This window comes from Saccopteryx bilineata, chromosome 4 (assembly GCF_036850765.1).
Source record: "Saccopteryx bilineata isolate mSacBil1 chromosome 4, mSacBil1_pri_phased_curated, whole genome shotgun sequence".
Taxonomy (NCBI): domain Eukaryota; kingdom Metazoa; phylum Chordata; class Mammalia; order Chiroptera; family Emballonuridae; genus Saccopteryx; species Saccopteryx bilineata.
In genome coordinates this window covers 14942852-14957490 of record NC_089493.1, presented here as the reverse complement: position 1 = coordinate 14957490, position 14639 = coordinate 14942852, and the positions used below count along the sequence as shown (strand labels likewise).

Sequence of the window (14639 nt, the reverse complement as noted above, 5' to 3'; positions counted from 1 at the left end):
TGAATGTTGATGACATTTCAACATAGTTGATGAAAGTCCAAGCTGAAAGGACCCGGTTTTCCCCACACAATCTGGACGACCCCAGGCAGGTCACACCTGGAGCCTCAGCCTCCTCCCCTACAGAGGAGGTGGCTCTGCCTACCCTCAGCATGGTGTTCAGGACTCGGCACCAGTAAAAATGAGCCAAATCTGAGCCCAATATTAAAAGTACAGTTATATCACAAAACATTGTCTTTTTCTGAAAATCAAAAAATGTGTGTTCTATTAGACAAAATGATAACAGACTTCCTAGAATTCTGGGGAGCCACAGACAGGGACACCGCACATGCGTGGCAAAGGGCCCCTGGCTCCGCTCTCTCCCGCAGCGGAGATGTGGCTGGCTGATGCTGAGCAAGTTCCTCCACTGATGGTCTGTAAACACGTCCTTAAACGGAACCATAGTTTGGTTGTACATGTTCTTCCAGAACGAACATAAAAGGGCAATTGGCAGAATCTGAGCTTCTCCAGGTCCGACAGTGTCACCAGTAGCATACGCCTCACTAGGCGGCCAGAAGCCAAGAAGAACCGTGATAAGAGAGCCACACCTGCCCCCGGCTCCAGCCCCCACGCTGCAGGGAGACTGGGCCCCACAGTCAGAGTCAGGAGCTCACTCTAATGGACAGTCGCTATGTGTGCACATACCCGTCTGGGGCTGGGCAGAGTCAGGTCTCTTCCAGCCAATCTGCAGTTCACCTGAAACGCTAATGAAGCTGATTTCTAACACTTCAAGAGAAGCAAGTCAAGTCCTTCAGAGAACAGCCTTTGAAAAGCCTTTTTGTGATTCAAAAGCCCCATGACAGTCCAAGTAACAGCTGATAATCAAGGTGACTACATCACCATCTAGTGTTTGGGCTTCATCCCAGCCGCACACAGCCCCGAAGAAACAGGACTCCCACGCCTCATCATGCTCCCATGATGCACCTAGTGACACGCACTGCCCTGTCCCTGCTCTCCTCCCGGGTCCAGATGCGTGCACTCTCTGAATCAGGGGTCCCCTTCTCACTGCCCGCACAGGCACAGCGCAGGCCCTCAGGTCAGCCTGTCTGGACCAACACAACCCCGTCCACTGGTCTCCCTGCCTCCAGGTCTCTGTGCAGCCTGCAAACCACCCTTTTGTGAGCCCATACCTGAAACACTGTGCTAAGAACTAAAGGGGGAAATGACTTGAATCCAGTTAAATACAAGGGCTGAGTTGATGGGGACAGGGAAGACAAAAAACCACCTCCCAGCAGACACGGCATTAGAGGGGCCCCGAGGGATAGGTGGGAGGCGCAGGCATGCCAGCTTTCATCCGTGGCTGGGCCCCCTCCGAGTGCACGCGGGATTACACCTGACCTTTGGAGGTCAGGTACTGCCATGTGACTGATAATGGTCAAGAGCATGTGAGCAGAGGGCTGGCAGCCAGTTCCCGTGCCCCCTGACCTCCGCCATTCTGACCAGCAGCATTCTAGCGGGAAGCAGGTCCTCCTGCCAGTGCATGGAGGTCAAGGGACCTGAGCCAAAAGGAACCCTTCCTGTGGAAGCCAGGCAGTTTAGAATTGTTGGTTCCCACTGCACAATCCAGCCTTTCCTGACTGGACAGAGGCATGCGGGCAGGGGGACACGTGCAATAAGAGCACTCTGGGTGACAGAGCAGAGTCACCTCCTGGAGGCCATGCTCAGTGTGGCCGAGCGTCAGGCAGCTTGCCGGGAACCAAAGAACAGTGGGAATGACCCGGGGAAAGGAGAGGGAGGGAATATCGTGGTGCACTGACCACCAGGCAGGGGAACAAGCCTCAGAGAGCCGAGGTGAGCCTGGCAGCCGTGTGTCCTGTCTCCCCGGGAGAGAGTGGACACAGACAATCTGATCTGGTAACACAACAGCTAGTGAAAGGTTTTATAAAACCTGGACTGGATCAGTAGCAGAGGGACAGGGAGAAAGGAAAAGGAAGATATATGAAGTTAGAGGTCATAGGAGTTGTAACTGACTAGGTGTTCAGGGCAAAAAACCCCCACAAAAACATGCAATTTGGAATCCAAGTAACCAGGAGAGTGACTTCATCACAAAGATGAAGGAAAACAGGAAAAGGGACAGGCTAGCAGAGTGAAGAGATCAAATGTAATATTTCAGTCGCTGTTCAGCAAGCTGAAACGGCTGGGGATATTTACTGAGACCTCACCATAAGCCAGGCACTGTGCTGAGGGCTTTGGTATGGCTGCGGGCTGTGGGCTGCGGTGCCCGGACCTGCACAGCCGCCTAGCGGACATGGACCGCGGGGCTGGAGCCCGGGATGCCGAGGGCTGGGAAGCACAGACCTGAGGCTCCCCGTGGTGAAATCTGAAAAGTGGTGAGCCTGCCACGGAGGGGAGGCACAGGGGAGGCGGCCGGGACAGACCCGGGAGCAGTGAACAACCCTGGGGCAGGAGGAGAGGGAGAACCCAGCACACTAAGATCCCGGGCAGGAGGAGAGGGAGAACCCAGCACACTGAGATCCCGGGCAGGAGGAGAGGGAGAACCCAGCACACTGAGATCCCGGGCAGGAGGAGAGGGAGAACCCAGCACACTGAGATCCCTCAGGAGAGATGGCTGGAGTGTGACGGTGAGGGGTGGGTGGGGTGCGGGGACCCGGAGAGGGCCCTTGAGCAGAGCGGCAGAGGCAGGAGGGGTAAGCAGGTAACCAAGCAGGGGCAGTTCCCAGCTGTCACTCTCAGAAGAAGGAAGGGAAAAACTTTCGGAAAGGAAAACAATCAAACCATAGTTGGAAGAAAGGTGAGAGGGAGAGAATATTCAGATGTCTGTAGACCCAGGAAAAGGAAGGGGTAGGAAGTAAACACAACGTGAAGAGAAGAGCCCTCTCCCAGGAGTGGGAGGAGCTGGAGCTGCAAAACCATTCAAGGGCAGGACAGAGGACAGTGAAGGTGAAGGTGAAACACACCCTCAGGGGGACAGTCCCAGAATCCACACCCCAAAGCACCGCCCCCTACTGCCCAGCCCACTGCATGGAAACCCTCACCCTTACCGTGAGGCCCTGGCAGAAACAACACAGTCCACCCACCTTCTGGCCCCATTAGGCATCATTACCTATGCGAGCCCACAGGACCACTTTACTCTCTGAACACCCTCTTCCTCATTCCGTGCCACAGCATTCACTGTCCCTCAAAACCAGGAGCAGCAATCCCGATCATGACCCAACCCACCCACCTCCTAAGGCCCAGGAAGTTCTTCTCAACTGCCCACCAGGAGCAGACTCATTCTCCCATTGAACGGCACGGGAATTGCTTGCCCTCGCTCATCAAAACCGTCATGTTCTCTTTGGACTTGAGTTATTTGTGTGCTCGTCTTGTCCCCAACTATGAGACTCTACGCTTCTTAAGATGTGGAATGACTTCTCTGCATAAAGCTCCTTGGCCTTTTATAGGAGATCCTGGTAGACCAGGTAGAGAGCAAACGTTCAACGCACACTTGAGATTCAGCTGTGGAAGCACTTTCTTAATTAAATACAGCTCCCCATACGAATCCAGTGCAAAATGAAAGAAAGAAAAACTTTACACCTCTACAATGGGAAGCTCTCTGATAATGAACCCGGGCCATCCTGCGCCAGCAAACAGGGAAGTGCTGAAAGGCTACTGGTCATGGGGGGTGGGGAGGGCAGGTAATAAGAGGACACAACAGGAAACAGCTTGAGGAAGAGCCAGTGGGCCAGATATGGGATCACGTGAGCATCAAAGCGTAATTCATATGGTGCAGCAATTCCTCTTCTAGGTAGTTAACAAAAGATATGAAAACACTAATTCATAAAGACATACACGCACCCCCATGTTCATCTCAGCACTATTTACAACAGCCAAGACATGGAAACAACCTAAATGTCCACCGGCGGATGAATGGAGAAAGAAGAGGCGGCATTTATATAACAGAATAAATACCACTCGGCCATAAAAAGGATGAAATATTGCATTTCTGTGGCAACACGAATGAATCTCAAGGGTACTATGCTAAGTGAAGTCAGTCAGTCAGAAAAGGGCAAAAACCATATGAATTCACTCACCTGTGGTACATGAAACAAAAAAGTAACAAATGCACTGAAAAAACAAACTCATAGATACAGACAAGCAATGGTGGCTACCAGACGGGACGACCGGGAGGAAGTGGGCCGAGGGAAGGGCAAAGTCGGTGCGTGGGTTACCTATACGGCAACACGAGGAGACGAGACTTTGGGTGGGAGGCACGAGTGTGTAAGGAAAAACACAGTCCATGTAGGGCGTGGTACTGTCCACGGCTTCAGACACCCACTGCGGTCCTGGACCGTATGCCCCGCGGCTGAAGGGGACCACTGTCCTGCATATTTTCTACATGTGTCCAAGAAATGGCTATAATCATGACAAGAATTTGGGAAGTCACTTCAGGCAAAAATGATACTGGCTTCAAGATTTCCAAATCTTCATAATTTATCCAAATCGTAGCAGTCTCGTAAGGCGCGTGAGAAGAAGCGCACCTCACCTTGAGAAGACGTGTAGGGTTCCGTGTAATGCCCATTGTAATGCATCTGGGGCGGGGGCGGCATCACGTAGGGCTGAGGCTTAGGCTAAGAGACAGGAAGTTGGAAACGGTTAACACTCATTGCCCACATTATTAACATATGGAAAGCAGTTTTCTGCTGGCTTCTTTTTCTCTACTAAAAAAACCTATGAAGACCCTCTAGCTCTGACTGCATCTGGCATGGTCAGCGTTTCCCAGAACGGCGTGCACTGATGTCAGACATCAGACAGCACAAGAAAACACACTGTATCTGAAAAGTTAAGAGCAAGAACGAATAGATGCAAATTTTCTGAATTTTTATATAAACATTTGACTATAAGAAGCTTATATGTAGCCTGACCAGGCGGTGACGCAGTGGATAGTGTCAGACTGGGATGAGGAAGGACCCAGGTTCGAGACCTCGAGGTCGCCAGCTTGAGTGCGGGCTCGTCTGGTTTGAACAAAGCTCACCAGCTTGGACCCAAGGTCACTGGCTCGAGCAAGGGGTTACTCAGTCTGCTGTAGCCCCTTGGTCAAGGCACATATGAGAAAGCAATCAATGAACAACTAAGGAACCGCAACGAAGAATTGATGTTTCTCATCTCTCTCCCTTCCTGTCTGTCCCTTATCTGTCCCTCTCTCTGACTCTGTCGCTGCCACACACACACACACACACACACACACACAAAAAGCTTATATGTAGTATATTTAATATTATCAGGCAAAATTGCCCAGTATGTTAAATATCTACTAGCTTCTTATACTCTTCAGTGGTCGGCAAACCGTGGCTCGCGAGCCACATGCGGCTCTTTGGCCCCTTGGGTGCGGCTCTTCCACAAAATACCACATGCGGGGCGCTACCTCAATAAGGAATGTACCTACCTATATAGTTTAAGTTTAAAAAATTTGGCTCTCGGCCTGACCAGGCGGTGGCGCAGTGGATAGAGCGTTGGACTGGGATGTTGAAGAACCAGGTTCAAGACCCCGAGGTCGCCAGCTTGAGCGCGGGCTCATCTGGTCTGAGCAAAAGCTCACCAGCTTGAGCCCAAGGTCGCTGGCTCAAGCAAGAGGTTACTCGGTCTGCTGAAGGCCCACGGTCAAGGCACATATGAGAAAGCAATCAATGAACTAAGTTGTTGCAACGCGCAACGAAAAACTAATGATTGATGCTTCTCATCTCTCTGTTCCTGTCTGTCTGTCCCTGTCTATCCCTCTCTCTGTCTCTGTAAAGAAAAAAAAAAAAGTAAAAAAAAAAAAAATTGGCTCTCAAAAGAAATTTCAATCGGTTCCACTGTTGGTATTTGGCTCTGCTGACTAATGAGTTTGCCGACCACTGTCTTAGATAATAGTCAAAAGTTTAAATATTAGGGTTGAACCCAGTATTTAAATATGTATACTAGGGCCTGACCTGTGGTGGCGCAGTGGATAAAGCGTCGACCTGGAAATGCTGAGGTCGCTGGTTCAAAACCCTGGGCTTGCCTGGTCAAGGCACATATGGGAGTTGATGCTTCCAGCTCCCTTCTCTCTCTCTCTCTCTCTCTCTCTCTCTCTCTCCCTCTCCTCTCTAAAATGAATAAATAAAATAAAAATAAAAAATAAATAAATATGTATACTATAATATAGTAAATATTATATAAATATTGGGCTTAACTAAGGGGGGAAAATCACCATTTTTTTGGTCAAAAACAAATAGTGACACCCTCTTATAGTTCAAACTAAAACTTAGTGCTACCATAAGCCTGTTTTATTAAGGAAGATGCCATCACTAAAAGAAAATCGGCAAGCGTAGCTTTTCTTCTCTCTTACCAGAGACATCCTCGAAGAAGACCTCCTCCTAATCAGGTTCACGGTGACGGCCTGCGTTTGCCTGTAAAAGAAGACACGTCTTTGAAAAGAGTGTATACACACCTAAATGCTCACACACACACATAATCTGCCTCATTCTGTCAAAGTAAATTAATAAGAAGGTAAAATAATAAATACTCAAACACAGCCCGACCAGGCGGTGGCGCAGTGGATAGAGCATCAGACTGGGACATGGAAGACCCAGGTTTGAGACCCCGAGGTCGCCAGCTTGAGCATGGACTCATCTGATTTGAGCAAAGCTCACCAGCTGGAACCCACGGTCGCTGGCTCGAGCAAAGGGTCACTCATTCTGCTGTAGCCCTCCAGTCAAGGCACATATGAGAAAGCAATCAATAAACAACTAAGGTGCCACAATGAAGAACTGATGCTTCTCATCTCTCTCCCTTCCTGTCTGTCTGTTCCTATCCCTCTCTCTGACTCTCTTGTCACTAAAAAAATAAATATTCGAATGCAAAAAAGACAAAGTACTCTAATTACAAGTTTGAGAAAACGAAGGTGATTCTCTGTCCTTACACGGGGCCTCGGCCCTTGCCACTGCCAGGTCCCTTTGACCACTCCAGGGTTTGAGGGTCCTCATGGAGCATCGGTTGCCTAGACCACCAGAGGGGTCAGTAGGAGCAACTTTCCCTGGTCCATCCAGGAGAAGCTGCTGCAGTGAGACCATAAACAGAGAAGAGAGGCGCAGCTACTCCCCACCACCACCAAACTCATCCCAGAGTAAACATGAGTCAATGCAAATGCCTCTCTCCGGTGGGCCTGCTTCAGCACTGACCCCACCACCACCACCACTGGCAGACCTGGGGCGGCCATCAGCTGCCCACCCAGGAGCTGGAAGCAACGGGCACTGCCTTTAATTAAAAGTCTATAGGCCCTGGCTGGTTGGCTCAGTGGTAGAGCGTCGGCCTGGCGTGCAGAGGTCCCGGGTTCGATTCCCGGCCAGGGCACACAGAAGCGCCCATCTGCTTCTCCACCCCTCCCCCTCTCCTTCTTCTCTGTCTCTCTCTTCCCCTCCCGCAGCAAGGCTCCATGGGAGCAAAGATGGCCCGGGCGCTGGGGATGGCTCCTTGGCCTCTGCCCCAGGCGCTAGAGTGGCTCTGGTTGCAACAGAGCGATGCCCCGGAGGGGCAGAGCATTGCCCCCTGGTGGGCAGAGCGTTGCCCCCTGGTGGGCATGCCGGGTGGATCCCGGTCGGGCGCATGCGGGAGTCTGTCTCTCCCCGTTTCCAGCTTCAGAAAAAAAAAAAAAAGTCTATTAACCACAGGCCCTGGCCGGTTTGCTCAGTGGTAGAGCATCAGCCCAGCATATGGAAGTCCCAGGTTCAATTCCCGGCCAGGGCACACAGGAGAAGTGCCCATCTGCTTCTCCACCCTTCCCCCTCTCCTTACTCTCTCTCCTTCTTCCCCTCCCGCAGCCAAGGCTCCATTAGAGCAAAGTTGGCCCGGGCACTGAGGATGGCTCCATGGCCTCCGCCTCAGGTGCTAGAATGGCTCCGGTGGCAATGGAGCACCGCCCCCTAGTGGGCATGGCAGGTGGATCCTGTTGGGCGCATACAGGAGTCTGTCTGACTGCCTCCCCGCTTCTAACTTCGGAAAAATACCCCCCAAAAAAGTCTGTTAACCACAGACTACAAACATAACAAAGAGATAAATTTATAACTCTGGTAACTTAAGAATACATATTTCTTCTAAGGAACCAAGCTAGAGAATGCAAAAGAGCAGAAAAATTGGTTTATTGGGCCTGCGCTAAACTCATTCATCTTTCTTTCATGAAATTTCTCTCTGATTAGTGTTAAACGTACTTTTTAAAAAGCCATGAGAATATTAAGGAGGGTCGACTGAGACTTATCAGATAATCTGAGAGTTGAATCTATGCACAAGTCCCATCTCTAAATAAAACCGGGTCAAAAAGGAAATGAGAAACAGAGAAGCCTACTATCCTATCGTTTTTAAACAGAGGCAAGCAGCTTTTTGGTTTTGTGTGGTCAATTTTGTCGAAAATAAGATCTAGAAACCTAACCACTAAGGATTCTGGGCTTCGTTGATGACTTACAGAATTTTGTCAAAGTACTTTTTAGCCTGACCAGGCGGTGGCGCAGTGGATAAAGCGTTGGACTGGGATGCTGAGGACCCAGGTTCGAGACCCAGAGGTCACCAGTTTGAGCGCGGGCTCATCTGGCTTGAGCAAAATTTAAAAATGCTCACCAGCCTAGACCCAAGGTCACTGGTTCAAGCAAGGGGTTGCTCGGTCTGCTGAAGGCCCGCGGTCAAGGCACATATGAGAAAGCAATCAATGAACAACTAAGTTGTCGCAACGAAAAACTGATGATTGATGCTTCTCATCTCTCTCCGTTCCTGTCTGTCTGTCCCTATCTATCCCTCTCTCTGACTCTCTCTCTCTGTCCCTGTAAAGAAAAAAAAAAAGTACTTTTTAAAAAAAATCCTTTCACCATCTGTACCTAGCTCATGCGCTTATGTGACACACAATTACTGATTAGAAAAATATTTTGTGACCTTTGGTTAGAGTGCTCTAAGGAGTAATTACTAGAGAATCCATAATCGCAAACTGAAAACTCACTCCATTTAATCAGCACAGTTCCTGTAATATCAAACCTCCTGACTCATAAATTAACATTCTTAGTAACTAACAATCTCTTACATTCAAACCCTGTTATTAGCTTACCATCGGATGACTACAATTGCTTTTACTAGATGACTTTTTTTTAATCAAATGCTTTCTTTAATAGTTTTTTTATCTTTGCAATGTAATAAGCTTATTGATGAATAGATGTCTCTTTTCCAAATACTGCCAGTATTTATGTCTCTCAATAATAAAAGAGATGCAAATTCTACAAGACTTTAAAAACACCTGTATCAATGGGTAAAACAGCATAGGTATAAATAGGTAAAGGAGGCCTCCTTACCCGTTTGAGTAATAAGTTTTTTTCATGATCGCTGACTTCCAGGAGTGAGTTTTGTTTTTTGTTTTTTTTCAAAAAATGAAATTAGTTCCAGTTCCAGTTTTATTAACTTAAAATCAAGGGTTTTTTTTATAACCAATTTAAGGAAACAAGAAGAACATACATTTGCCTTTTTTTAATGCTGCCTCACACATACACGATCGTCCTCTGGATGGTCAGGAGGCACAAGGACGTACAGGGACCTTCGTACTACTCAAGGGGTTAAGGAAACGAGTCAGGAGGCTGTATCTGGACTTTTCTTTTTTAATACTCCTTAACTGCATGTTAATACATTCCTAAAATCTATGTCCAGAATTTGAAGACCCTGCATTTTGTAGCCTTACATTTATTTTGCCTCTGCCCATTCTCCACTGTCGGGGCTAGGTTTGGGCAAACTGGTCATTTAAAGTTTATGTTTAGTCTAGAGACTCACTGCAATGGACTGAAGTTTTAAAGTATAAAGTACTACAAATTCGAAACGCAGCCGTGGGAGAAAGGTCCGCTGATAGAATCCTCCAGCATGTGCTGAGTTGCCCAGCCTGCAGCAAAAATAGACTGAAGTGTGTTAAACACGGACCCCAAGGATGCAGACTGAGCTTAGGACCTGGGCAGCAGCCCCCACCCCCACCACACGTTCCGTTTTGGCACCCTGGCTGGTGGCACCCCTGGCTGGCGGCACCCCCGGCTGGCGGCACCCCTGGCTGGCGGCACCCCCGGCTGGCGGCACCCCTGGCTGGCGGCACCCCCGGCTGGCGGCACCCCCTGGCTGGCGGCACCCCCGGCTGGCGGCACCCCCGGCTGGCGGCACCCCGGAGGCGGGAGGCGGGCGACACTGCCCACTGCAGAGGCTGCTTCTGCTCAACAGGCAAACCAGTGCCTCTTCCTGCTGCCGGGCTGTGAGACGGAGTCAGCCTCGCCATCCGCTCGAATAGTCCAGCCTCTTCCTGCCCACGTTCTTGTGAGTGCAGCTCGCTGTGAGATTGGCTATCCTACACTTAGCACCCGAGAGGAAGCGGTGGGCTGTGGCTGTGTTTCCCAAACTTTGGGGGCAGTCGACAATGTTGATGGGTGCTGCTAACGTTGAGACAGGTGAGGGGCTCTAAGGAAAAACATCACTGGCAGGTGTGCATGGGAGAAGGCAGGACAGGAAAAGGCTGTGAGCCCACGCGAAATAGATGATAGCACTTGTTGAAAGGGCAAAGACTGCACATGATGACCGCGTGGGACCCACACCAACCCCACCAGGGAGGATGGTTATTACTCTGATTTCACAGGTGAAGAAACTGATACTTGAATTAAGTTAATTACTCCTGGTCACATGGAAACTAGGTAGCAGAACCGGCACCTGAAGGAGCAGGTCTGTCAGCTTCCTGAGCCGGCTCAGCAGCTGATGATTTCTCTGACCTCCCTCCCCAGCCCACCGGCCCCGCACGCTGTGCAGAGGCGGGAGCCCAGGCCATGGTGTCGCCGGGGCCGGCACACGCGGGGCCCTCTGTGTTTGCTGAGCGTGACGCAGTGACTGAGGAGTCAAGGCAAGCTCACTACTCAGCACTTCCATGGCACTTGTATGTCTACGAGCTGCCTGGATTTTGCTTTGCGAGCTTCTTTCTTATTTATGGCCAGTGCGGAGATTTTTTTTTTTTTTTTTTTTTTTGTATTTTTCTGAAGCTGGAAACAGGGAGAGAAAGTCAGACAGACTCCCGCATGCGCCCGACTGGGATCCACCCGGCACGCCCACCAGGGGTGACGCTCTGCCCCTCCGGGGCGTCGCTCTGCCGTGACCAGAGCCACTCTAGCACCTGGGGCAGAGGCCAAGGAGCCATCCCCAGCGCCTGAGCCATCTTTGCTCCAATGGAGCCTTGGCTGCGGGAGGGGAAGAGAGAGACAGAGAGGAAGGAGAGGGGGTGGGGGTGGAGAAGCAAATGGGCGCTTCTCCTATGTGCCCTGGCCGGGAATCGAACTCAGGTCCCCCACACGCCAGGCCGACGCTCTACCGCTGAGCCAACCAGCCAGGGCCCAGTGCGGAGATTTTGATGAACAAATATTATGTTGGACGGTGGGGATGCCTAGAAAATGTTCATCTCTATGACTTTCCTTGAGTGGAATGGGGTTACTCTGCCTTCTTGCAGGCCTCTCAGGTGCCTTCAAACCCTGCGGTAGGCCTACAAGTGGACAACCCCTTTCCCCAGGAGGGCCTCCACCAGTCGGTCTCCTGATCCCCAAAGTCTCCAGGGCACAGGCGGAGCGCGGCCACTGTGTTCACTGACAGCCCTCAGCTGCAGGACGCATGCCTCTCCCTGCGCTCAGCACACAGCTTGCTGATGGCTGAAACCCAGCTTCCCTTCCAGAGGACGTCTGCTGAAACCTCCATCACTTGGCTTTACAGGTTGGGGGACCCCTCCCCTCCCCTCCCCTCCCCACCCCAGAGAGGGGCGAGAAAGCCTCCTACACCACACGAACCCTCTCAAGATTCCTTTTCCCCCCGCCGGCTTTTACTCAGACAAATCCAAGACGCTGTTGTAGCATGACTGATTGACTGGTTCTGGGGTGGGAAAGTGGAGAGGGGGTTGGAAAGTCACTGACCTCAAAGACTGACATTACCTTATTTATTTAATTCCTAATCCAAGACTATAGGAATATTAAGTAAGGTCCTATTATCCCCTGTTTAATAAATTAAACAAAAAGACTGTTGTGATCTAACATGTTTAAGACTTGGGTGACATAAGATGATTCTGTTCCCTAAGGCACAGTTCTGTTTAGAAGTAGAGGGAGGGGCAAGACGGATGATGGATCCTGCCATTCTTTAAATTCTAAAGTACAGTCACGTGGGTCAAGTTTAGATGACCCGCACAAGGCCATCCCCAACAGCGTCCTGTTCTACATCAGGACTGAGCAGTGAGGCCGTGCTTTCTACGCAAACAGAGTCCACCTCCTGAGCCACCAGGGCCCCGGCCTAAACTAGACGTCCAGACCCACTGCCCAGTCCCAGGCCTGCTGCAGGCTCATTAAATGCCCATCTGGACCATGAGAACAAGTCTACCGATTCTTCAGAACCAGGACAACACTGAATGGGACTGAACAGCGAGCCTTAAAAGAAATGACCACAAAAATTAAAGAATTTTCCATTTTGTAACCTATCTAAAGATCAAAAGCTAAGAATTCCTTTATTTCACCTGGGGAACAAAAATGCTCACAATGAAACATTCATTTCCTACAGAGTGAAATAGATGTCAGCATCATAAACAATTACATAGGGATACTTCAAGGAAACGGACTTCCATGACCTAGTGGATATGCAGAGATTAAAAACAAAATGTGGCACCAATCAGCAGGGATGCCTATGGAAAGGCATTATATTGATGCTTTACTTAAAATGATTATTCCCTGTTATTTTTCCAGAAAAAGAATGAACTAAAGTAATGAATACTCTCAAACCTATGAAAGGCTTTATAATTCTGAAAAGGCTATGGTACAGTAGACTGTATATCTACTCTGTGAATCTCAGAACACACTTCTGCATAAAAACAATGTCACACGTGGCTGGGTAACGAGGCCAGCCTGGAGGAGCCCCGGTGCAATTACCCTTGACTAGCAGCTCCACCGGACCTTGTCGCAGGGCGGGGGGGGGGGGGGAGCCTTCCAGCCACAAACGCACCCCGAGCTCCCGACCGGGCAACTGACAGGGGCCACCACATCCATGAGAAAGCAGGGTTGCTCCTCCCTGTTGCTCAGTGCTCCTCAAAACCCCATCACCAGACCAGCAGCAGGACTCATAAAAGAAACATGGCTGGAGATGCAGAAAGAAGAGGGGAAGGGGGGCCCAAGTGCTAATCATTGGGTGGCTCTGCTAAATGGACCCCCCCCCCCAGTCATTTCCTTCTCCTTTCCTGCACAAGTCTCCGCACGTTTGCTGCTTGCTGGAGGTTTTGTCCACACCCCGGGTCCCTGCAGAACACAAAGCGTTTCCGCAGCCTTTCCTTTCTCCCTGGACAGTAATAACAGGACATCAACAAGGAGCGAAAGGGCTCTTCTTCCTCCAATTCCAACCCCGCGTCACTCAGGCCCCAACATGGGCTACGCCTCACAATCAAAGGCCCTCGCCAGACACCGTGGCACGAAGACGAGTGAGAGGAGGGCCTGCCCCACGGAGCCCGGCGGACACGACAGACAGATCCCACCCACGGCGAGCAGCAGACACGGACACGCGCGCAGTCCTACGCAGCGGCAAACAGACGGGCTCTGGTCTCACTGCCCCCAGTCACCAGGTACACGGCAGGGGAACAACACGTCATGTGTTTTCGTCTCCACCTTCATCCATCCAAGGGCAACACTACGTGTGCGTAGTAAAGGAGAGAAAAGCTCTCGGCAGAATGCTTGAAATAGAGGAAGCATTTACTGAATCAGCACACTTCTCACGAGCCTGACTGGCGGTGAGGCAGTGGACAGAGTGTTGGACTGGGACACAGAGGACCCAGGTTCGAAATCCCGAGATCGCTGGCTTGAGCACAGTTCATCCGGCTTGAGCGCGGGCTCACCAGCTTGAGTGCAGGGTTGCTAACTTAAGCCTGGGATCATAGACATGACCCTATGGTCGCTGGCTTGAGCTCAAAGGTCGCTGGCTTGAGCAAGGGGTCACTGGCTCAGTTGTAGCCCTCCTGGTCAAGGCACATATGAGAAAGCAATCAATGAACAACTAAGGTGCTGCAACAAAGAACTGACCCTTTTCATCTCTCCCTTCCTGCCTGTCTGTCCCTGTCTGTTCCTCTCTCTGTCTCTGTCTCACTAAAATAAAAGAAAGAACACTTGTCATGAAGATGGTAGGCAAAACAGGCCTTTAGAGTGGGACCAAGGGCTAAGCAAACGTAATGCATGGTGGGTTCAGGGCAGCTACATTTAAGCGGATCTGGGAGAGTGACAAGTCTGCCCGGGGGAGGAGGAAGGGCATGCCAGCCACGGGCCAGGGCTGCAAGAAGCATCTGCACTATAGAACCCGTGGGTTCCGGGCACCAGGATCAAGGTCAGGCGAGCAGATAAACCCAGAGGAGGACCCCAGGTGTCTGCATGTAACCCGGTAGCTAAGGAGCGATGGAGCACAGGGCCAGCCTCAGATCTGAGCGGTCACTCTGAGAGCAGTGCCATGGGAACACCGGCTGTAGCCAGGTGAGACAGGGCAGGTGAGGAGCGAGGAGGAACAGAGGTGGCTGAGGCAGCGGCATGGGCCAGAGGAGAGGGAGAGGGGGCTACTAAGTAAAGGTTGTGGGGCTGGAGTGAAACCAGGTC

General features: G+C 50.8%; 1 protein-coding gene across 1 annotated transcript in view; it reads right to left on the bottom strand.

Annotated features, from left to right (window-relative positions):
• Positions 1-14639, bottom strand: part of PTPN21 (protein tyrosine phosphatase non-receptor type 21) — a 74393-nt gene that overhangs the window by 16563 nt on the left and 43191 nt on the right. Inside the window, exons 11-12 of the mRNA XM_066277400.1 lie at positions 6344-6404; positions 4520-4604 (exon numbers count right to left, since the gene is read on the bottom strand). Of these exons, the coding sequence (XP_066133497.1) occupies positions 4520-4604; positions 6344-6404 (146 nt within the window). The remainder of the gene's footprint in view (positions 1-4519; positions 4605-6343; positions 6405-14639) is intronic.